Source organism: Leucopleurus acutus, assembly GCF_964270905.1.
Source record: "Leucopleurus acutus genome assembly, chromosome: 2".
Lineage (NCBI taxonomy): Eukaryota > Metazoa > Chordata > Mammalia > Artiodactyla > Delphinidae > Leucopleurus > Leucopleurus acutus.
Window position 1 is genome coordinate 5999488 of NC_139143.1, and position 23694 is coordinate 6023181.

At 37.0% G+C, this 23694-nt stretch overlaps 2 protein-coding genes across 4 annotated transcripts in view; one reads left to right on the plus strand and one right to left on the minus strand.

Moving 5' to 3' along the window:
• LOC309973051 (complement factor H-like) overlaps window positions 1-22926 on the minus strand; it is a 93184-nt gene extending 70258 nt beyond the window's left edge. The window contains exons 1-8 of one of the 2 annotated variants that reach the window (XM_082856971.1): window positions 22810-22926; window positions 22495-22722; window positions 14636-14821; window positions 14098-14203; window positions 10491-10567; window positions 8772-8963; window positions 6350-6520; window positions 579-752 (exon numbers count right to left, since the gene is read on the minus strand). In XM_082856971.1, the coding sequence (XP_082713097.1) occupies window positions 579-752; window positions 6350-6520; window positions 8772-8963; window positions 10491-10567; window positions 14098-14203; window positions 14636-14821; window positions 22495-22552 (964 nt within the window). In that variant the 5' untranslated portion in view covers window positions 22553-22722; window positions 22810-22926. Of the gene's footprint in view, window positions 1-578; window positions 753-6349; window positions 6521-8771; window positions 8964-10490; window positions 10568-14097; window positions 14204-14635; window positions 14822-22494; window positions 22767-22809 lie in introns of those variants that run through there. The other variant, XM_082856972.1, reaches the window with a different exon arrangement.
• KCNT2 (potassium sodium-activated channel subfamily T member 2) overlaps window positions 14831-23694 on the plus strand; it is a 425289-nt gene continuing 416425 nt past the window's right edge. For both annotated transcript variants that reach the window (XM_082857000.1, XM_082857001.1), the window contains exon 1: window positions 14831-20317. The gene's annotated coding sequence lies outside the window, so the exon portion shown is untranslated. The remainder of the gene's footprint in view (window positions 20318-23694) is intronic.

The window sequence follows — 23694 nt, forward strand, 5'->3', positions numbered from 1 at the left end:
CTGCGGAGATGCCCATGTGGTAAGGTATTGAGGCTTCCCGCCCAAAGCCAGGTGAGAGAGCCTAGGAAGCAAATGAGCCATCAGGTGACTTGCAGCCCAGGCCAGCACCCCGACTGCAACCCAAGAAGTGTGATTCAGAGCTAGCCAACTAAGCCACTTCCTAATTCCTGACCCATAGGAGCTCTAAGAATATAAAGGTGTGTTGTTTTAAGCCCATATGTTTTGGGAGAATATTTTTACACAGCACTAGATAACTAATATACTAGGTGTTAGGTGATGTAAGTCTTACTCAATGTTTTAGTTCAGATATTAGAATTATATTTGAGAATTATATATTCATACACACAGACATATATTTAACTTTGAGTAGCAAAAAAGTTAAAGAGTTTTTAGTTTACAAAAATGTTTTTATTCCTCCTTAGAACTGTCTACTTTGAAAAGCGAAGAATGCCTCTAAAACCTCTACTTTGCAAACAAAGTAGGGCAAATACTTGGATTTATTCTGTCCCCATTTTTGTGTGTTTAAGAGAAAGAAACTTCAGAATTAAGAAGTAGGTCAAGATGTGAGTGAAACTTACAGGAACATCTTGGAGCAGGTGACCAGCCCTGGCTGGTGCATGTTGCAACTTTTCCCTGGATCGCAGGAGCAAAGCCACTTTTACACTCATAAGTGATTTTATATTCACCTCTGTATTTGGCTAATCGAGGTGTGTAAATACCATTTGGAATATAAGGAGGATCACATGTTATTTCTGAAAAGAAAAAAGATATGTGTACAATATAGAAATAACTATCCATTAAGAATAATCAAGCATATAAAAATGTAAAAGTGGATGTTATTTGTTCTTAGTACAGCACAAAATGTCATTAAAATGAGCACAGCCTCATACCCTTCCTGCTGTATCACTCATATTTCCCTCCATTGTATTTCTCTTCTAATGTATTTGTGCCCCCTGGATTCTTGAATCCTCTTTCTCCAAAGCCAACACATGCTTCATGATATTCCATACCTGGCAATGGATTCTTGGTATATCACTTCAGCTATTCTTTCTACTTTCTGCAAGTTCCTCAGCTTCTGTCATTCTCACAAGTACTATTTACAAATATTCTGAGTCTCCTCCCTCCAGACGCTTGGTTGGCTAGTATACCCCTGCCCCTTTGAAGTAGACATAAACACATGGCTTGCATAGGACAACGAAATGAATATGGAAGTAATATGTTTTCCTTTAGGGAGGAACAGTCATTGTGACTGTAACAGCCATTGTGTGAATTTTTATGTTCTCTTCCCCACAGCTGCAGTGATTAAAGGAAGAACATGGAGGGCTTCCCTGGTGGCGCAGTGGTTGAGAGTCCGCCTGCCGATGCAGGGGACACGGGTTCGTGCCCCGGTCCGGGAAGATCCCACATGCCGCGGAGCAGCTGGGCCCGTGAGCCATGGCCTCTGAGCCTGCGCGTCCGGAGCCTGTGCTCCCAACAGGAGAGGCCACAATAGTGAGAGGCCCGCGTACCGCAAAAAAAAAAAAAAAAAAAAAAAGTATGCCTTGACAATCAAAAGTTTAATGTCGCAGACACTTACACTACACTAAGGTATTCTATTCCTCCTCCCATTTATTCTTCAACCTGTTTCCATCTGGCTTCTCACACCACCATTGTGCTGACATTGCTCTGACAGAAGTCACCAATATCCTCCAATTTCCAAATTCAAAAATCTTTGTATTCCACATATTACAATGTCTGGTGTATATTATTAGCTAAACTCTGTAATATTTGACACTGCTGATCACCGACTTCTTGAAGTTCCCCAGTGCATTACCTTTGTATGTCCTACTTCTCCTTACCTTTGTCTGAACAACACGATTTACTTTTGTTTAGTTTACTTATAGTTACTCCTCTTCTTCCACCACTCCACTTAATTCTTAGGCCCAGCCTACTTTTCCAATCGCATCCCCTACCACTTTCCTACTTATTTTCGGTGCTACCACCACACTAGCCTTCGGTCTGGTTTTCACACATGCCAAGCTTATGCCTATCATTTGCACTTTCTGCTCCTTGTGTCTTGAACGATTCTCCTCTAAATCTTCATAGCGATGCTTATCACCACGCCAGAAACATCTTCCCTGAAGACCCTGTAAGTGTTGTATGAATGAAGAGAGATGCCTTGTACTTGGATCTACATGAGTATTTGTCCTTGATTTTGTTGTTTTCCTCATCATATTCTCTGTGTAATTCAAGACTTGTCCATGACAAAAAGCTTCCCTGTTATGCTAATAAATTCTTCAGTCTATATATCCAGTTGCAGCTCACATTGGACAGGTCCATATGTAAAACTCAAAAGCATACTCAGCTTATCATATATCAAACTAAATCATCATCCTTCTTTCAGTATATGCTTTTCTTCCTGTATATAACATTGGAATTTGTGACACAAGAACCTCATGACAGAAGCCTGGAAATTTACCCCTATATTCCTTCCTCCACATCACTTCAAAATTCAGTCAAACACCATATTCTATAAAGTTGGTATTATTGCTTATATACCTCCTCCCTTTCATAAGACACCTCCACTGTGTGAGGTAAGCTCTTAGAGGTAGTACAGTAGTCTCCTAATTGGTCTTAAATTTATATTCCATTCTGCCAGATAAGCTTCAGTATGCCTCTGTTGCTAACATGATAATATATTTATTAGCAACAATTATATTAGAAATAATAGAAATTACATGTGATCACCTAAACACAAGTTTTATGTGAAACAGATCTTCACTAATTAACACTAATTTCAAATGAACCTTAAATGTGTTCATTTATTCTTTTCTGTTTTTTCTCTTTCACTTCATTCTGCTATATCTATCATATTTTCATATATGCAGTGAAGTCCAGTTTACATGTCTTAGTTTTGTTTGTTTTCTTTTTTTTGCGGTACGTGGGCCTCTCACTGTTGTGACCTCTCCTGTTGTGGAGCACAGGCTCCGGACGCGCAGGCTCAGTGGCCATGGCTCACGGGCCCAGCCGCTCCGCGGCATGTGGGATCCTCCCGGACCGGGGCACGAACCCGTGTCCCCTGCATCGGCAGGCAGACTCTCAACCACTGCGCCACCAGGGAAGCCCCATGTCTTAGTTTTTACTTCATGCTACAGCTGAACTTAGTACCAAAGTTTGAACTCAAAAGTCACAATATATAAATAAACGTGTTTCACTAAGATACCTACTAAATAATATTGGGAGATGTTGTTAAATTAATTAAGAGTAGAAGAACTTCTAGGGATCTCCATTAAAATAATCATGATCTCCATTAAAATAAATAATGTTATTAAAACATTGCCAGGGCAATGTTTAAGAGAAGTTAGCCTAGGTAGGTGCTTCTATTAAAATAATAATAATAATAATATTTGAGACTGTCTGAATATGTAAGGCCAAATTTTTTCTACTTTTAGAAGCAACCATTAAGCACTTGAAATAAGAATAATTAATTCAAGGTTAACACTCTGTTGTGAATCGTAAAAAATCCAGTCTGTACAGGGAACAGAGAGATTTGCATCAAAGGTGGCTTTTATTTAACAGGTCTTGGTACTTTTATTTATTCCTGTGAGTGACTTGTTGTCAGAGACTATCCATTATTGGATACAGAGACCAAAGTTTGGACAAATCACCCTCAAATAAAACCCCTGACACGTACAAATCATAGACCAGATAGAAGACAATTTAAGTGTTTTATCCTAGACTATTTTATTTAAATTTACTTTTATGACTTAATTCTAAATTTCTTGTAGAGTTCTACAAAATAAGATATGTAGATCTGGAATTTATCATTATCAGCAGGTAGATCCTTCCAATGTACCATGAAAATAGGGAGAGGTATTTGTGTCATTAGCTGAGGTAAGAGAGTGGAGTTTCTTTTAATAAAAGACTTCTCTATATCTAGTTAATGTAAACTGCATTTTAATAAAATGAAGCATCTTTAAGAGACAGAGCATGCTTATCTAATTTGGGGTGAACCACTCTTTACTTTTATTGATCTTTAGCAAATTATCTTGTAAAAGAGAGAGTACCAATCCTAATCCTGGTATCTCTCTCGCTAAAGAAAGCAGGACCTTAAAGCATACAGTCTTGAATTTTTAGGTTATGACTTGTGACTGGGAAAATGAACTTTTAAAAGGAAAATGTCTTATAAATGTGGATTCTTTAATGTGTGTGTGTAAAGGAGTCTAGTTTTAAGAGAAGTAAGCCTAGAAATTGTAGTAACACTGTGGGAAAAAAAAGAGATTTCCCACTACTAAAACGGATCTGTTCTAAGGAGGAGTTTTAAGTAGGTAGGTAAGTGACCAAGAAAAAGGAATAATTCAATAACTTCTACGTCATGTTATCCTGAGTCCTATGTCCAAGTAAAATTGAATTCCTGAAGCTTTACTTTGAATTCATCGAAACCTGGAATTCATTGAAACTTTATTCTAATGTTTATCCTCAATACAGGACAAGAGTCCTGATATAAAATAAGTGGTTTATAAGCTCTATTTTGGTGATTGGATGGATAGAAGAGGGGCTCTGGAAGTAGCATATATGGCAGAGTTTGACACCAGAGAACTTGTGCATCCACCTTCTTTGCTCAGGAGCCACGAATGCCATGGAGATAAACAGCTGGACTCCACACAGCATCAGCCTCACACAGATCTCATATGGTTGTGTAACCGAGCAGGACCCTGTGGGGCCTTCCTGGGATAGACCCCTCCCCCATATCCTCTGCTGTAGTTCCTCTCTGAACTTCCTAGATGATAGTATCTGATGTACATTTCCTGAGTTGTTTTCCACATTTGAAAACCCCACCAAATGGAAGACGTTAACTACTTGATGACCATGAGCATGTAGTCCCCAGACCTACTGGAGTCTGAGGACTGATGATGTTAACCCCTGTGACACTGCCCTGTTACCTCGCCATCAACCAATCAGATAACTGATTGGTTATGATCAGCAATTCTGCTGATTGATCAGCAGGAGCTGATCACATACCCTGAGACACCTCTCCCTCACCCGGCCTTTAAAAATGCTTTGCTGAAACCCATCGGGGAGGCTGGGCTTTTTGAGCACTAGCTGCCCTGGACCCCTTGCTGGGTGCCTTACAATAAATGCTGCACTTCCCTTCACCACAGCCTGGTGTGCAGGGGAGCAGACCCTACTGTGTGCAGGGGAGCAGACCCAAGTTTTGGTTTGGTAACAGTTATCGCTGTCTTGTGTTCATTAACTTCTTTCTAAATATTTTCTTAACAATGCTTGAAAGTGAAGGTCATTCAGGAGGATGTATTTTCCAAGGAGCTGCTTGTGGGCTCAACTAAATTTTTTTAAGAATAAAATCAGCTCAAAAGCTATCTGTAGTTTTTGTAAAAGAGGATCACCAAAGCAAGGTTTATATATGTTATTACGAATAGCATGATTTAAAGTTCAGAGGGCTCTTAAGAGGTGAAGATCACAGTGTGGCAATACCTGTAAAAGTCACCCTCTTAGGAAGTCACTTGTCTCGGATGTCATGTGTGACGATACTGTTACTTGTTTTACTCGGTGAAGCAGCCCTCATCAAAAGCTAACTCCTTCCTTTTCACAAGTGTTTGCAAGTAACTCAACACTGTTATTACCATGCTATAGCTGTATCTGCCTGCTCTTCTTATGACTTCTTACATTCCTCAACTATTTATTGATATATTTTTCTCTTCTAAGCCATGATAGTTGAAACTATCCCTTTCTAAATGAGGTAGGCTAAGCAGAAGACAAAAAAGCAGACATAATTTCTGGTGGGCAAAGAGCACAGTTGAAATGAACTCTTTGAGTCTGGGTAACATCCTTCCCTTACGAAGCCGAAAAGAGGAGCTGTTTTCAGCGCCATCACCACAGTTGATTCACATGAAGCCTGTGCTTAACGAAATCTCCAGTTTCTTCTACTTAACTCCATTATCCATGGAGGATTACCTCATCTGGTATTAATAGAATTTACTTTTTAAAGTGAAATGTTGGGCTTTATGAGAGGACTCTAATTATTTGAGAGGTATATATACCTGGGGATTGGAAAACCTGTTACAGTCCTGGCTCTGCTCTAGATTTGCTTTGTGACCATAGACCAAAGATTGAATGAGCTATTGAACTTTTCTGGTCCTGTTTATGTGTATCTTCAGAGTGAGAGAATCACACCAATTGATCTCAAAACAGGCCTTGCACACATAAAATGTTATGTCTCTGTAATAGTTGATTCCTATAAACATTAATACTCCATTGTGAGAAAAAATAAACTGCTTAACCAGGAGTATATGAATTAAAACAACTGGTAAAAATATACAGCAAAAGATATAGAAGAGAAACTTAGCATTACCTTTACATGAAGGAACTGGGGTCCATCCAAATTCAGTGCATACGGCATCTCCTCTTTCCCCATATCCGAAACCTCTTGCACATTTATATTGAACTCGTTCATTTACCTTATAAATTTCCTTCTGAGATATAGGATAGCCATTTAAAATGGTTGGTTGTTTGCAGGAAATTTCTAAAGAAAAGGGATTAAATTCCAACAGGTTTGTTATATATTAAAGGACTGTGTCCCAAACATAATTATATGAAGATACAACTCTTGTTTCCATTAGGTAAATCAGACAACTAAACAAAAGTCCTGTTTTGACTTGAATGCTTGGTGAATAATTTATCGGTTGTTCTTAACATTCATTTTTGAAGTAAGTAAAACTTCTGATTTAAATCATGTTGCTAATTTATTTAGTTTGGGGATAAATTAGTCCTCTTGAAATAAATAGTGGCCAGTAACATTCATCAACTGTATATATAAAATTGAATACAGAAATAGGTTTAGGGCTTCCCTGGTGGCGCAGTGGTTGAGAGTCCGCCTTCCAATGCAGGGGACACGGGTGTGTGCCCCGGTCTGGGAAGATCCCACGTGCCACGGAGCGGCTGGGCCCGTGAGCCATGGCCGCTGAGCCTGCGCGTCCGGAGCCTGTGCTCCGCAATGGGAGAGACCACAGCAGTGAGAGGCCCGAGTACCGCAAAAAAAAAAAAAAAAAAAGAAAAAATGAAATAGGTTTAATGTGATATGTATTTTCACTGAGTGACCTGTAAAAATTACATATTTTTTTAGTTATTGATAATAGAGTAATTATTGACAAAACACTTTGTCAAAGAAATTAAGATATCTCATTGTTATTACATCTCCAAAAGGCAACTGATCAGCTTGTGTGGTTTTGCTATCCATCCAAGTTTTCTGTCCAAAAAAAAAAAAATAAAGAGCTGGCCATCATCTTTCACACGATCGTCACTCCAAAATTTTTCTCTGGGACTCCAGCAACAATGACTAATTTCCCAGATCTTATTCTCCCTTCATCTTAATCTTTTTTTCCTGTTTGTAACTTAATGATCTTTTCTTCTTGTCACTTTATTGTTCCATTTAAAATGCTTCATTGATTCCCAATTCAGTCTGTATAAAAGCCTAATTCTTCAGCATGGTGTATGTAGCCCCGCAGAACCTTGAACTGCCAATCTTCACTCCATCACTAACTTCTTCCCTTCCTGCATTCTAAGTTAAGGCCCCTGAGAACAGTGGGAATAGGGGAGCTTCATGCTCAAAGAGGCCTCAAGGCCATTGTCCCTTCCTCTCCACTAACTTCTTCTGACTGGTTTGCTTTTGCCCTCCTCAACTTCATCTGAAAGATTCTCATTCTTCCTTTAAGACTTATCTTCTGCATCAGTCATTCCAGAAAGGTTTAACTAACCACAGAAATTTAGTTGCAAGAAATAAGTCCCATCCATGAACCTCTACAGTATACAGTAATTGCTACACTGAATATAAATACGTTTGCCATTATTAACTCGAAGAACTAGTTTTGTAAAAAAGACTTCCTAGGAAGAGGGACGCTTCTCTCTTCATCTCACTGTAGGACAGACTAGACTAAGAAAGTGTAAATAATTTGGGGATTTTAGATAATGTTAAAAAACAAATACGGCAGAAATTTCTGCCAAAGAAATACTGGTCAAACGAAGTATGGTACTTTTAAATAAATTGACCAAAATATATTATTACAAAAGCCAGAATCATCATATTGGCCATCAGGCACAGGTCAGTAGTATTGAAACTAAAGAAATGCTAACTTCTAGAAATGCTAACTTCTAGCTAACTATGGAACTTTTTTTTAAAGACAAAGATTTATTTAGTGGATTCAATTCAGTTCAGCAATATTTATGCTAAACTCCCAGTGCAAGTATAAAACAGGGGCACTTCCTAGAAGTGTTATTCAAAAACACAATGTTATCATGACACATCAATAGAAATAAATAATGATAGTTTTTCAAATAAAAAAACGACCTATTCTGGAGTTTTAATATTAAACTTGTAGCAGAAATGCTTAAGATTTTATGTTAGTCATAAGAGTCAATTACAATTTAATTATAGTTAAGAGCATGGACTTTAGTGTCAGATAACCTACGTTTAAATCTTAACCTCTACCATATATGCCATGATAATTTTGTACATGTGATTTAATTTCTTTGCACCATGAATTCCTCAATTATAAAATAGTGGTGAAAACAGTACATGAATCACATAGTCATTTGGAAGGTAAAATAGATGACACGTGTAAAGAACTTAGATCACTTACTGGGAAATAGTAAGTGCTGAATAAATGCTAGTGAGTTAGTATTTCTCAGATTCTGTAGGATGCACAGTGTTTTGAAAGGCATATTTTCATGAAAAAAACTAAACTCATTCAAATAATCAAACAGTAAGTGTATCGTACCTACACATTTCGGTTTTTCTTCACTCCAAGTACCATCTGTTGAGCAATGTATTTGTTTAGGTCCATCAAGTACGTAGCCTGAATTACATTCAAACTGTATTGCTTGTCCAAAAACATATACTTGGTCTGGGTCCAGGGCACCACTGAAAATTTTCCCATTCTCTGGTTCTGTTACTGGTAAACACTTAACAACTGGAAAAATAAATATAAATTTTTCTAACAGAATTGGAAAATTTTATTATGGAAAATGAGTATATAGAAATATAACATATAAATAACCAATAGCAAGATTGGAGAAAATTAAATTTTTTAAAGATGTATTTGATATACCTGTTAGCCAGAAATAAATTCTACTAAGTAAAAAAACCCCCAAAAAACAAACAAAAGAAAACTGTAAGTTTATCTCTGATTCTTTTCTATGAGAGTGAACAAAGAAATTACTACTTTGAATTTTTGAATGACAGTTTATATATTTTGTAGTAGCAAACAAGTGTTTCTTAAATAATTGAGAAATATAAAGTTTGGGATAATTAAATACAAAATTTCCATTTACGTCCCACAATAATATAAAACTGTATCCCTAAAAGGTGTAAAAGCAAACTTTCTGATTATGTTTATTTCAATAAATAAATAGTTTTTAATTTTCCTTTTTTCATATCAAAATAACTTGAGCACTTTTTTGATTTTCCTTAATATTTTCCAGTATCCCTTAGCTTATGATATTCAATCTTTATTTTACAATGATCACCCAGGATGCTTGTTAAATGGAAATTCTATGGCTGCCCTATCACCCCAGGGATACTGATTCCATACATCTTTACTAACCAAAAACTTCAGTTTCTAAGAAGCACCCCAGGTGATTCCAATGTGGATGTTCCTTAGAACATTGATGTCCTCCCCCTCATTTCCGCAGATGAAAAATCCACTCTCTTTTTCAGACAAGGGATTTTTGAGTCATCATGTTTTTTCTCCTCCCCCTCCCCCCTCCCCTTCTCCCTCTTCCGCTTCCTCCTTGTTTTTCTCTCTCTTTCTCTGTCTCCCTTTCCTTCTCTCTTCTTCTCCCTCTCTCCTTACTCCTCACCATGGAACTTTGAAAAACAATTCTGATTGATCTCATTTTCATGATGACTAGAGACTGGAATTACTAGTTCAAAATTTGGGAACAGGATGTACATTTTCTCATTCTCATTGTTTGCTTTATGGATCAGTAAGAAAGGACAGAGGTCTTCCTTAGTTCCTGCCTCTTTTCAGTACAACTAAGACCAGAGGAAAACTCCCCTTGCCAGGCAAGAGGGAGGAGGTGGCTAAATAATGTTCTCCACTTCAGCTGCTACCAGAGATCCCTGCACTGGGGTCGTTATTTGGGGGAGTGCCTCTTCATGAATAAAGTTGAAATTCTCAGCTTCATTTTGATGTGATACTTGTGTTATTTCTAGTGGTTAGAATCCAAAAGGAAAAAAAAATAGATTTTTCTAATCTGTAATACATTAACCATTAGATCAGATGAGCCTGTATTTATATTTGGTTATTGAAACACATAATACTGTAGCAATAAAAGGACTAGATATCCACTCTGTACTACAGTAGAATCCACAAAAATAATTTGAGTAAGAAATATTTAATTATAGACTTTATGAATATTTGATGTAAGACATTTCAAAAAATCCTAATATTTTAAGTATATGTTTTAATATACTTGTAAATCAGTTTTACATCTACCTTCACATATGGGAATATCATTGGTCCATCCATTTGATTCACATTCACGGAAATTCACCTCGCCCAGCATCTGATACCTGAAAACCAACAATAACGGAGTTGTGAGCTAATGCGTGTTTATGCCCAGTTTTAAGTTTGATACCATTTCATGGAAAATTAACAGCATATACTTCCCTCCTTCCTTTCTTAAGAAAGGCCCTCAAACCCTCAGGTGTATGGACTTGGAATAATCATAACCCTTGGTTCATGACACAAACTCATTACTGTTTCATGCACAATGCACTTTTATTCCTTCATTAATTTATTTTTTCACTAATGAGGTACATTTAACAATGTAATAAGCTCCACGAACAATCACCAAAAACAGAAGATAAAAACATGATAGTAAACAGCAGGTCACTGTATGTCACCCCCGTCCACTCTTTTTCCATATTTCTATCCATACTCCTACCCTCCATGATTGTGATATTTTCTGGATGCTTTGGGCTTTTTACATGATCAAGGATAGTGCTAACAAAAATGTCTTAGTGTGGCTTATTTTCAGCACTGGTCTCCATCTCCCTATCTCCATCCCCGAGATCCGAGATGCTTTCCAGAGTGCAGTCACTGAGTCAAGTTGGCTTACAGAAGTCATTCAATGTCGAATTACAGTAACTCATCAAGTCTGATCTTAAAACCAAAGATGCTGTACTTTAACGCAAGGTCCTTGGGCAGGTGTACAGTGTCCAGTCATCCCCAGATGCTTCAGATGAAGGCAAAACATCCTTCTCAATATTTATTACATTGGACGGTTGGAGGCAAAAAACAAAACAAACAAAACCTTTTTCTCAAAAAATAAATAATGGAAGGCATTTTGATAACCACAAAAGAGAATTTTGAAAAATGGTCTTTCATGAACTTCTAAAGAATTCTACGTGGACAAATGATTCCTTTGTCTGCAAATAAGAGTTGTTCTGCAAATTACACAAGTAAAAGAAATTTTCTCCTTCAAAAAACACTGTGTCTTTCTTGGATTGGGATTGATTTGTTCCTAATTCTCTACAGGAAGAAAACATTTCAACAGAGTAAATGGGAGTCACAGAACTTGAAGTCAAACTTTTACTCTGTGCCTCTGTCACACGAAGGAACAAAATAATTGGTTATTAAAGGTTCTTCTCTGGTTCCTCTCTTGGCTCTACCTTATAACGGAGAAAGATGATTTCCTCGTGAATATTTTCCATCTACACCAGGGACTCATCCACTCGCCCAAATCTCTCTCAGGAGTTCTGCAAAATTCTACACAAAACCGCCTAGCGTCACCAGCAAAGCCCATTCACAATTCCTGGGGAATAAAACTAGAATCTGGGGAATAAATCTAACCTTTCCCCCTCCCCCAGCCCCGCTGTGCTTAGTCTAGTTTCACTGGCTCACAGGGTCGCACCTGCAGAGGAATTGCACCTGGCTCTTCAAACTAGAGTTCCTCCTTCAAAATGGCTGCCCCTAAACTTCAGCTTAGGGCCATGTGCAGACCCTGCACACGACACTCCATCCAATATGGCGGCATCAGGCCGTGTGCAGAGATGCTGCACCCAGCACTGCGGTCTGGATCCTGAGCAGAGCGGCTGCCCTGCCCCCTCCCAGCTGACAAGACCCTATAAAGCAGCCCTGCTCACTTGCAACCTGTTGGGAGAATGAAGCATTCCTGTGCTATACAGTAGGTCCTTATTAATTATCTATTTTATATATAGTAGTGTGCATATGTCAATCCCAATCTCCCAATTTATCCCTCCCCACTCCCCTTTCCCCCCCCAGTAACCATAAGATTGTTTTCTACATCTGTGACTCTATTTCTGTTTTGTAAATAGGCTCATTGATACCCTTTTTTAAGATTCCATATAAAAACAATATCATATGATGTTTTTCCTTCTCTGCCTGACTTACTTCACTCAGTATGACAATCTGACCTATATGTGAATAGAATCTAAAAGAGGGGATATATGTATATGTATAACTGATTCACTTTGCTGTACCGCAGAAACTAACACAACATTGTAAATCAACTATACTCCAATAAAAAATAATTTTTTTTAAAAATGAAGCTTTCCTTTGCTTCTGAACCCAACTCAGTCTCATTCTATTGGCTGAAAGAACACCGGGCAGAAGGACCCTTGTTAAGACGACTCGAAAAGGTCAGTAATGCTAGGGCCCATGTACCTCGAGGGAGAGAGAAAGATAGAGAGATTGTCCAAATGTTGGTTTGGAGAAAAGTAAGGGCTTGTGTTTCTGCAACCCCAAGCTGGCAAAATACAAGAAACACTGTGCAGAGGGCCTCTTATAAGACTCCCTCCCTGTAGGAGGATCAAACTGGTCTTCCATATTGAGTATTCTGGTAAGTGGCTAGTATTCAGCTAAATGGGTACACAGCAGACAAAAGGGGGATGGGACAGGGGACACACAGGGTGGGTTGGCTGGCAGAAACCGTGGGTACAGTAAACCCACTCTATGTTCAGATTCCACTATTGGGTCAGAAGACTTATATCCCCTCTGATGCTGACCTTACAACAGTCCAAGGCCTTTTATTTCACTGACAATTATCTAGTCCTGTTGAAAGCCCAAGCTGGGTGGTGGAAAGAGTTGCTCTTACAGGGTCTGTGACAGTTTATCCATAGTTAATACAAGACGGACGTGGCAAAGATGAGTTAAACAGAGCCAGAGTCAAAGCATGTATGTCACTAACCTCTTTATTATAGATATTATAATTATAAATATATTTATTACTGAGATTTTATAAATATTATTTATTACTGAGATTCAGGGAATCTAGTAGGAGAAGTTTATGAGTTTTGACCCCTTTTGCTAGGTCAAGGGTGGAACTTAAAGGGACAAGATTAGCCTGGATTGGAAAGGGATATTTCAGAGATTGGGGCAAAAACTCTTTGAAAAATCTCCCTCTGGTAGTGACCAAGGAGAGACTAAGTTATAAGAACTAATACTTATTGGGTGTTTACAATATCCCAGGAACTCTTCTAAGGGCCACAAGCGTGTGTCGTATTTATTTCTCCCACCAATCCTGTGATGCACTTGATATGTTTCTGCTTTTATAAGTGAGGACATGGGAGTAAAGAGATATTTTTAAAATATACATATAGTTATTAAGTGGTAGAGTTTTGGAATATAGGCTTACTCCAAAGCCTAAGCTTTAGAATATTTTATTTTACTGCCTCAATTCAAGAAATAAATGGAAAGAGAATAATGATTCCATGTGTAATTTCTTGATCTCCCTGACATATCAAACTCCTATAATACTCTGCACATAATAGAATGTAGTGAGGACTCACTGCAGTGAATTTTTATTTATATGCATGCTCTTTTCCCACTCTCCTATAACTACACTCTCCCAGAGTAATCATAATTCATTTTAATTTTTCAGTGTTGAGGAGATGATAATTGTATCAATATATAATCATTTCCATGATAGTTTAAATTTTCAGGTTGCTTGTATGTTACTTATAAATATGTTCATAGAAAAATATAGTAACCTTAAACACATAAATTAGTACAGTTTCTATTTACTATTTCCATTATGAATTATCTGAATTAGAAGCCTCTTTTTCTTTTGGCTACATACCCCTCATCACAGGTATAAACAATCTTTGCACCGTATTCAAACCGAGTTCCTACTGCAAGATGGAAAGAACCAAATGGAGTGTCTCCAGGGTGTCCGCAGGGCTTTTCTAAAATTAAAAAAAAAGGATGTAATGTTAGTATGCAGCACGGGGAGTAACAATTTACATGAGTTCGAGGACAGGGATATTTGATATTGTATTAGAGGACAGAAAATATGGAAAAGTGAAAAATGGCAAAGTTATCTGTACCTTTTGGAAGATGACAACACCTTGTTAAGAATAATGACAAGAATTTGAAAAAGAATAGATACTTGTGTATGTATAAATGAATCACTTTGCTGTACACCTGAAACTAACACAACATTGTGAATAAACTATACTCCAATATAAAATGAAAAGTTAAAAAGAAAATAATGAGGATGTATCATTTTGTATTTAAATGACAATAGTGATAGAATTCAGCCAGCGTTTCCATAGTAGCACCCAGTATTTTCACAACTAAAAGTTTTCACAGATTTCACAAATGTAGGAACGACTTACTCTGACATATCCTCGAAGGATGAAGAGATTGCCACTTTCCATCCTTGCATACCATTACAATACTCCCAAGAGTTCTGTATCCAGGGCGGCATTTATACGTAGCCTGAGTGCCCTCTGGATATGTTTGTTCAGTCCAAGAACCTGACAGAATTTCTGTTTCTCTTCTTGGAGGGGGTTCTTGACAATCTACAAAAAAATTAAAACACAATAGGTGTTTAAATAACTATTAAAAATGCAGTAGGTTTAGGTTATTTTTTATTAAAAAGAAACTATACAGGTCCATCCAAATGTAAGTCTTTTCTTTTTTTTAATTTACTAGTTTACTAGTTTGTTATGAAAGGATACAACTCAGGAACAGCCAGAGAGAAGAGATGCCTAGGGCAAGACTTGGAGGAAGGGGTGTGGAGGGCCAGGTGTGTCACTCTCCCAGCACCTCCCGGTGTTCACCAACCTGGAAGCTTCCAAATGCCATTCTTTAGAGATTTTTATGGAGGCTTCATTACATAGCCACGATTGATCAAATCACTGGCCCTTGGTGACTGACTAAACCTCCAGCTCTGCCTCCCTTCCCAGAACCCCTGAGACTGGGGACTGGGGAAGGGTGGGGAGGGTGGGGCTAAAAGTTCCAACCTTCTAATCAAGTGGTTGGTTCCTCCTGGCAACCAGCCCCCATCATTTGGTTCTCTAGGGCCTTTCCAAAAATCACCTCATTAACATAAACTTAGGTGTGGTTGAAAGAGGTTTGTTGTGAATAACAAAAGACACTACTTTCACCTCTGATCCTCTGCAGCTATTTCAGGACTGAGAACAAAAGACCAAAAATTATCAACAAAAGATACTTCCTTTGCTCTGTATTCATTAGGAAATTATAAGAGTTTTGGAGCTGTGTGCCAGGAACCATGGATTAAGGCCAAAATGTATATTTCTTATTATTAATCATAATATCACTGTTAGCCTTCATTTATCTGCAAATGTAAGTCTTAATATATATAAGATATATATTTTACTGTACAGAAATTAAATCTACATAGATTTGTAAGAATAACTTTCCAGATAAATAATTATACTTTACTATATTATTCTTAACTGCTGCACCACATTCTCTAATACTATTCTTTCTTAAATTCAGGAAATATTGGGCACTAATATAAGCTCTGAAGGAAAAAAAAAATGGATAAAGAGAGAAAATATCTGCTCTCAAAGTGTTTTCACTCTAGTAAGGAGGTTAGTTATTAACTACAAATTCAAAGAGATAATGTGTCCGGGTTTCCAAAATCTTCATCAAGCTCTTGTACCGGCTGCTATACTCCTATTCTGTATTATCTCTTGAAGCTCAGTAACCTTGGAACTGGAGAGGTCAAGTGTATTGTGTAAATGTGATTGACAATCTCAAATTGAAACCCACTCTGGCAGGTTAGCAATTAGAAACCAGTGGAGGTGAAATGGAATAAAATTGAATCCTTACTTTTTTCAGAAAATTGTAGTTATGAACAGACATATATAATAGGTACGTGTATACAGACGGTTAAAAAGTATTAAAGAAGAGCAAAAATATAATTACCATAAATATTAAGGTAATGTTTTCTTCTAGAATAAAGGAAGGGGTATTAATCTAGAAGAAACGCAAGGGTATTTGGGGGATGCTGGGAATGCTCTACTTCTTGACATGGGTAATTATAACTATTTTAAAATACAGTACATTCATATTTTATTCACTCATATACTTCACAATAAAGATACTAAAGTAATAGAATCTGCATGTACAGTATGATTCTTTTTTTCCAAAAAAGTAATTCCTTAACAAAATGACATATAAAGAAGGGAATACATAAAATTAGTAATGAAGCTCATGCCTACTGATTATAATTGCTAATCTTTTTAATACTTCTTGCTGGTTAGTTTAGATACAACTACCCTTGATATTAGGGTGATTTCATTAGTTGACTTTTAACATATTACTTTTAAATTGGCAAATTCAGATACTTCTCACCATATATATATTTATTGATATAATTTTCATTGTTAAACTCCTTTTCTTACTTGGTTTTATAAGAATGGTTTAACATTCTATTCTAGAATTTCTTTTTGTAAAGGCAAGGGGAAAAAATAATCAACGGAGCTGGATCCCATTACAAACACATTCTACATTTCGTAGAACAGAAACTCCATATGAAACTTCATTTTTGTGTAATAAATAACACTTGTGTGGGCTTTCATATGCACTAATTGTTCTCTGACTTTTTTACAAATGTTTAGCACATTTGTTAGGAAACTTTGTAATCGATGATTCCACATTAGTTTTGATTTCTAAAATTTAAGTAAACATACTTTTACTCCACTAGATGGTGCTAACACCCTACCATAAAACAACACAAACCGCCTGCGCCTCTTCCTACCAGCAACTGTCTTTCCCCAAAAAAGCCCGAGTTTTGGGTTTGTTTTTTCAACTTAAGGATCATGTTTTTACATGGAAATTTTGTGTTTAACTACAGGATAATATGTGTGTTTTCCACTTTCTAAATTCAGATCCATTTCACGGCGTTTAGGGTACTGGAAAAATTAATTAGTTAAATTTCAAATGTAGATGCCAACATTGTGAGTGGAGTTGAACCACTTTTCACTAATATATTAACATTTTGATAAACTTAATTCCTATCCTTTTATTAAGCTCATGCAAGGAAAAAAGTAATAAAATTTTCTTATCAATTAACTTATTCAATTTAAATGATTTTTATTAAAGCAATGCATTTACCCAAAGAGTAATCATGTGTGTTACTTGCTTTTAACATCCAGACATAAAAGACAAGGATACACCTCTTTCATACCGTCTTTCTACCAGATTCTCACAATATTTACTCTGTGTATACATATTTACTACATATAAAGAGCTCTCATATTCATTACATTTTTTACTTCAAATGATATTTTAAAACTCTGGTGCTTTTTCCACAAACTTTATTTATTTATTTATTTTGGTGTATTTTTCTTTATTTTTTTATTGGAGTAAAATTGCTTTACAATGTTGTGTTAGCTTCTGCTGTATAATGAAGCAATGGACAAAGGATTAATCTCCAAATATACAAACAGCTCACGGAGCTTTCAGCCACTTCCTCCAAGTGGTCCACTTACCTCTAGGCAAGGTAGGCAAGACACCCCACTACCCCATCTCTGTTATTTCCCCTCAGCCCCTACTTTACTTCCTTCACAACATAATTCATGGTTCATAGTTATGTTTATGTATCTATCCTCACATCAGAATGTAACTTCCCCAAGAATAAGGACCGTCACCACAATCCGTCAAAACCTACCCATGATGTCATCACAACCCTGATATATTTCTCTCTCTTTATTGCACCTCTTACAAACCAACTTCTTAGCACCACCCTACTCCATCCTTTCATTCCAATTTGAGCATCTTGCCTTCCCTACAGTGTTTTCAGTTATCTCCATCAAAATACTTTATATGATAAAATACAATAATTGTCCCTTCTGTTTTGCCTCCTAAGTGACCTCCTGTCGGAAAGTGCTTGTCACGGTGCCTGGTACTTACTTAGCAGTCACTCAAAAGAAAAAAGATCATCATTGAATGAGCAAATAAATAGATGAATGAATGGATGAGTGAATGTGAAGCTATCCCGAAGACTTTCAATTTTATCTGTAGATTATGGATAACCTGGGGAAAAGGCATTGTAGACGGCAACAAACACAAAAGATAAGATAAGGGAACAAATGTTTAGTGCACTTAAACCTCTGTTGCATGAACCCAAGAAATCTAACATCTGTAAAATTCCATTCTACATCCTATGTGTCCTATGTTTGAATGTATGTTATACTTTTTGAAGTCAGGAATCATTTTAATTTAGCTCAAAAAACTTCGGGGAACCTTTGAAGGAGCATTTCTATAATCACCTTTCTATCTATTACAGTTCTGTTTAACAAGGGTTAGGAGAAACTTGGCTCTCTCGGTCAAAATGTCAAAACAAAGAAAAGTGCTCTGTCACTTCTTTTTCTTTCCCTTTCTTTTTATTAGTTTTGTGATTTTTTTCTCTGTCCCATTACTTTACTCTCTCTGAACCATTTTTTATAGTGTTTCCTTATAACCTTAAGCTAGAACATAACACTTTAGTTTTTCAGGGGCATCGCGTCCGTTTTGTACACTGTGTTCTGAGACTGGTTAAAGCTGTTAAGAAGTGGGCAAAGTGCACATTCGTTAAGTGAGCACGGGGTAGGCTGGTTGGCAGACTCTCACAGGCAGGCAGGTGGGGATGGTGTTTGGGTTGAGGAGAAGGAAACAGAGCTGGGAAGAAGGAAACATGCCCAAGGCTGTGAAACCGTCAGGGATGGAGGGGATAAACAAGTGGGCCAACTCGGACCGAGGCTCCAGCCCTAGCACCCAAAGGCCCCAAATAAAGAATGCTCCCTAAACTGTGCTTCCATGTATATTTGAAAACTTACTTCTAGCTAAGAATACTGTTAGTAATACTTAAATAATTTAGTTCTAATTTGAAATTACGTGCAGGCAGAAGAGTAGCAAGTGCATCCCCAGGCTGTGCCTAAACTTAAAGTCAGCAAGGCTCTCGCTCTCGTGACATTCCTGGGGGTGTTTCCTCTACCCCTGGTCAAAGTATCCACGAGACTGCTTCCCCTATCAGATCTTCCTTCCTGAGAAAACCTCATCTTCCAGGATTGCTGGGTCCTGTTCTTACCTCATCCTCATTCATTTCTACCTCTGCCCATTAAAATTGTTGCAGAAAATTTATCAGACAGAAAACTTACTGTGGATAATAATTCACATAATTGTGGTGCATAATACTAAATTTAACTGTCCCAACTCTTACTCAGAGTATTGTCACTCCACATAAGTTTCAGACTGGTTGAGTTTATGGTATTATTAATAGGTAAAACATTTTAGGAGAAGGGAAGATGTTGATGACAATTGGGCCATTGCTCCACTTTAGATCCCACCGTATAGGTAAATACCCACACTACTACCTCTGAAAATGTGGGATTTTTTTGGAGACGGGGAATTCTTATGTATCACACTGGAACTGAAACATAGAATTTAGGATTATAAACCGCTATCACAAGTTTTCTGGATTAGATGAATATACATAATATTCACATCTATCCTTAAAAAAGAGTAACTTTTATGAATTTATAATTAATTCTTATGATCATAATATAGATTTTTTTGTATTAGTTAATTCAAATTCAAAACCATCTTGTACTTGAAACAATATAGTAAAAAGAAATAAATTCTCCTCTCTCTGTTGGAATAGAAGCTCTCTGATATGTAACATATTTCAGGTCCTGAAAGAACATTTTTGCCCTTTAAACCTCCAGAATTAGGAAACACATCTCTCCAAACAACATAGCCAGCATGCACTTGGACATATTTCAATTGTGTTTTGATTTATTTACTTTAAGCAGCCTGGAATTTTGGGGCCGTGGCTAATTTCAAAGAGTATACGCTTTTTGGATCTTAAATCTAAAAGTTCTTGAAAAGCTTGGTCACAAGATATTCCAGAAGGCAGAAACGATGTGGTATAACTCAGGAACGGTTACTCTGAACTCTGTAAATCTGACCCGGCTCTTAGTAGCCTGGGGTGAACTACCCCGCACGCAGCTGACGTTCCTATACAGCTAGGGATGAAGACACAGACCACCCATTGCGTTAAAAAGGTACTGCTTGGTCTCCAATATCCTTTTCTAAAAAGGGGGAAAAAAATAGAAAGTTGAGCTTATAAATTCTTGCTGTTGGTTACTACTCCTCTTTAGTAGTGATTAGTATTTTTGAGGAATGTTCACTCTTAACAGGATGGAGACCACTTAGGAAAGGCTGAAATGCAGTTTCTAGTTGAGTAAAGCAGATCGTGAGAGTATACACAACCGTCTTTTCTCACTTTCTCAACTTAGCATTCAGTATTCAGTTTAGGATTTCTCAGTTTCTCAATTTGTATTCCATCGTCATTTCTACGTGGGAGACAAAAACAGAGGCAAATGTTGAAGGAGATGTGGATAGTTTTAAGGATCAAGGCCACTCTGTTGAGTAAAACTTCTGTTAGGGCTAGACTGATGGAATTGGTTGTGCGTTGTGTGTGCTTTTGGGAAAGCCATGAGGCTAATGTAAGTGTTACTTTAAATACCAAAGCTGTACTTTATCTGGGAAGTGGCCAGATTTACAGCCACTCTCACTGTAATGCGTGTAGTGCTAAAGCTCAATTCACCAGCAGAAACTGCTGTCACATTCCAACATACGTTCATGAAATATAAAATACAAGTGAAATGAATCAGCTGGAATCAATTAGGGACGCAGGGAGTTTTAAAATCACTATTATTTACTTTTTATCACTTACACTTTGTAGCACCCAATTTTAATAATATTTCAAATTCCACTTTGTCATCACTGAAACAGTTTCATTAAATTTAGCATGGGTTCTTAGCTTTAAACCTGAGCTAGGAACCAAACAGGTCTTCCGTGCATGACAAATGCAATCTACGTAAAACCTCAGTAAACAATATGGAAATTGTGAAGCACTAAGAGTATTCCTATTAAAGAAAAGACAAAAACACTTGTGTAAAGAAAAAGATGTTTGCTATTGGTAACATTAACATTGCTCCAGAACTCTTTGCCAATATAGTCATATTTTGGTATATTGTGTTGTAATATTAGTTATTATTAGTTGTAATGTTCTTATGGACGGGGAAATGATTGTACACCTAGTTTAAAAAGTGGCTGGATATAAGGTTTACAAGCTAAAAATCAAGCAATAGCATATTAGTGTGTATAACTGAGAAAAAGACTATCTTTCAAAAACTCTTAAACACATTTGAGAAAAGCCTGAAAAAAATTACTAAAGGATACAACTTAAAAAAGACATCTGGCTTTATTTTCTAGATTGAAAGACCCTCAAGGACAGGGGTTTTGTTTTATTTGCTGATATTCCTCACTGCCTAGAGGTTGACTTGAAATAAGCATTCAATTGAAATTTGTTGACCTAGTGAAGAATGTTGGGAATTTATGAATAACTTTAAAAAATGTCAGTCAAACATGTATCACATTATTGGTTACCTATCATGAACTAGGAAACCAAATTTGCTCCAAGAAGAAACTTTTTCATCTATCAAGGAAAAGTGATAGAAGTAAATTTAATTATCCATAAATTCTTACTGGTATCAGCAAAAAACTCCTGCACTCAGATTCACTACTCCTAAAGGCTTTCCTACTAGCATATCTTATATCAACCATAGGGGAAGAAAATTCTATTGAGTAACTTTTACAAAGGTTGCATATTCAATTTTTTTTCAAATTTATACATTTTCATTCAAACGATACAAGTGATGGCTGTCTCCAAGACTTTTAAAGCCATGGCAATATCAATTGTAAATGATAAATCAATTTTTCTTTAGCAAGAGTTCACATCTCTATCTGAAATAAGTCCAATCATTGCAGCTTGAAGGCTTTTATTGTCTAATTCATTTTCTTGTTCTATGTTCACCTACTTCTTAATACATTCACATAGGCATTTTGGTGAAAATTCTAGGCAAAAAAATTAAATTACATTTTATGATAATCACAAGGGAAATGATCATGACATGTCACATTTTTTGAAGATAATTATTAAAACATTTTCTGAACTTCTACATTAAATAAAATTATGATGAATAATTAGATACGCCATTCAAATAAGCTGCTTATATTTTTTAAACTGAACAGTGTCAAAAGCATCTCACATACTAGGCTACAGCACAGTAATTAAACACATTTTCTAGACCAAATTTTCATTACCACCGTAAAAAGCATGTAAGCAAATGTTTTGCAATATAGAAAAAAAAAAGCCTTCCTTTTTTAATCTTACCTTTTGCGACACAAACAGTCCATAACATAAACCACACAACTGTTGCTGGAAATCTCATGTTGGGGACCCTTCAGGGGCACATCTAGTAGTTGACAGTGCTTAACACTGTGTCAGGCTCTCCTCTGTTAAAAACTATGGAAAGTGCAGGAAACTACTTGCTCCAAAAGGAAGTCCAAGCCCAGCTTAGGGATTAAAGCCATTGCTAGATGTCCCGCCCATCAGAAACTTCTGCAAAGTAAAAGAAAACAATCAGCCAGGAGCCCCAGCAGTGCCAGAGTTTGAGCCTGCACTCCCACTGAAAGCTAATGTCCTGACCTGCCCTTGCTTTGTTTTTATAAAACCCAGGCATGTTCTTCACTGGAAACGTTCAGGTTCTTGGAATGTGCATAACTGGTGATATTCTCTGCATTTCATAAACCCTCCAATTATTTAGACCCCATTCAGATCTACCGTCGGTAGACCTCAGAAGATTTAAATAAATAAATAAATAAAAGCTCTTTCGGAAATCATTTACAGAACTTGAGGTTAGGCAATGCTTTCACAATCAAGACCCAGACAACAGAACTAAACTTTGCCAGGAAAGCAGTGCTGGTTGATTTGGGGACACTGCTTCGCCTGCAGTCCATGAAATTAGTCTTTTAAGGACTTGTTATAAATGTGTGTATAAAGCAACAGGCTCACTCTCCTTAGGTATGAATGAGTTTAATAATTCAAAATTCAAGAAATTGAAATGCTGAATTTTTTAAACTTTGTACTGAAATATAATATGCGTAAAGAGAATGTAAGCAAATGGTTTGCTGAATACGGAGAAAGTGAAGACACACGTGCTAAGAGCACAGAGGTGAAGAACAGCAGTCTCTGAGGAAAGGCCCAGCCTCCACTTCAGTCCCCCCTCCCCCCTGCCCCCTGACACACTCTCCTGATCTCTGTGAACAGGGGACAGATTTGCCTGGTTTTGTACTTTGTATACATCAGAGAATAAGACATTTATTCTTTTGTGCTTGGAGCCTTCCATTAAAAACTATGTTTAGATTATTCCAGCACACTGTTGGGTGTTGCTGTAGATTATTAACCCTTATTGCTGTATGATATTCAATTCTTCGAATATGCCACATTTTATTTATCTGTGTGTCTGTCAGTGGGCATCTGAGTAGCTTCTAGTTCGGAGACAATGCACATAGTTCTGCTGTGAACATCACA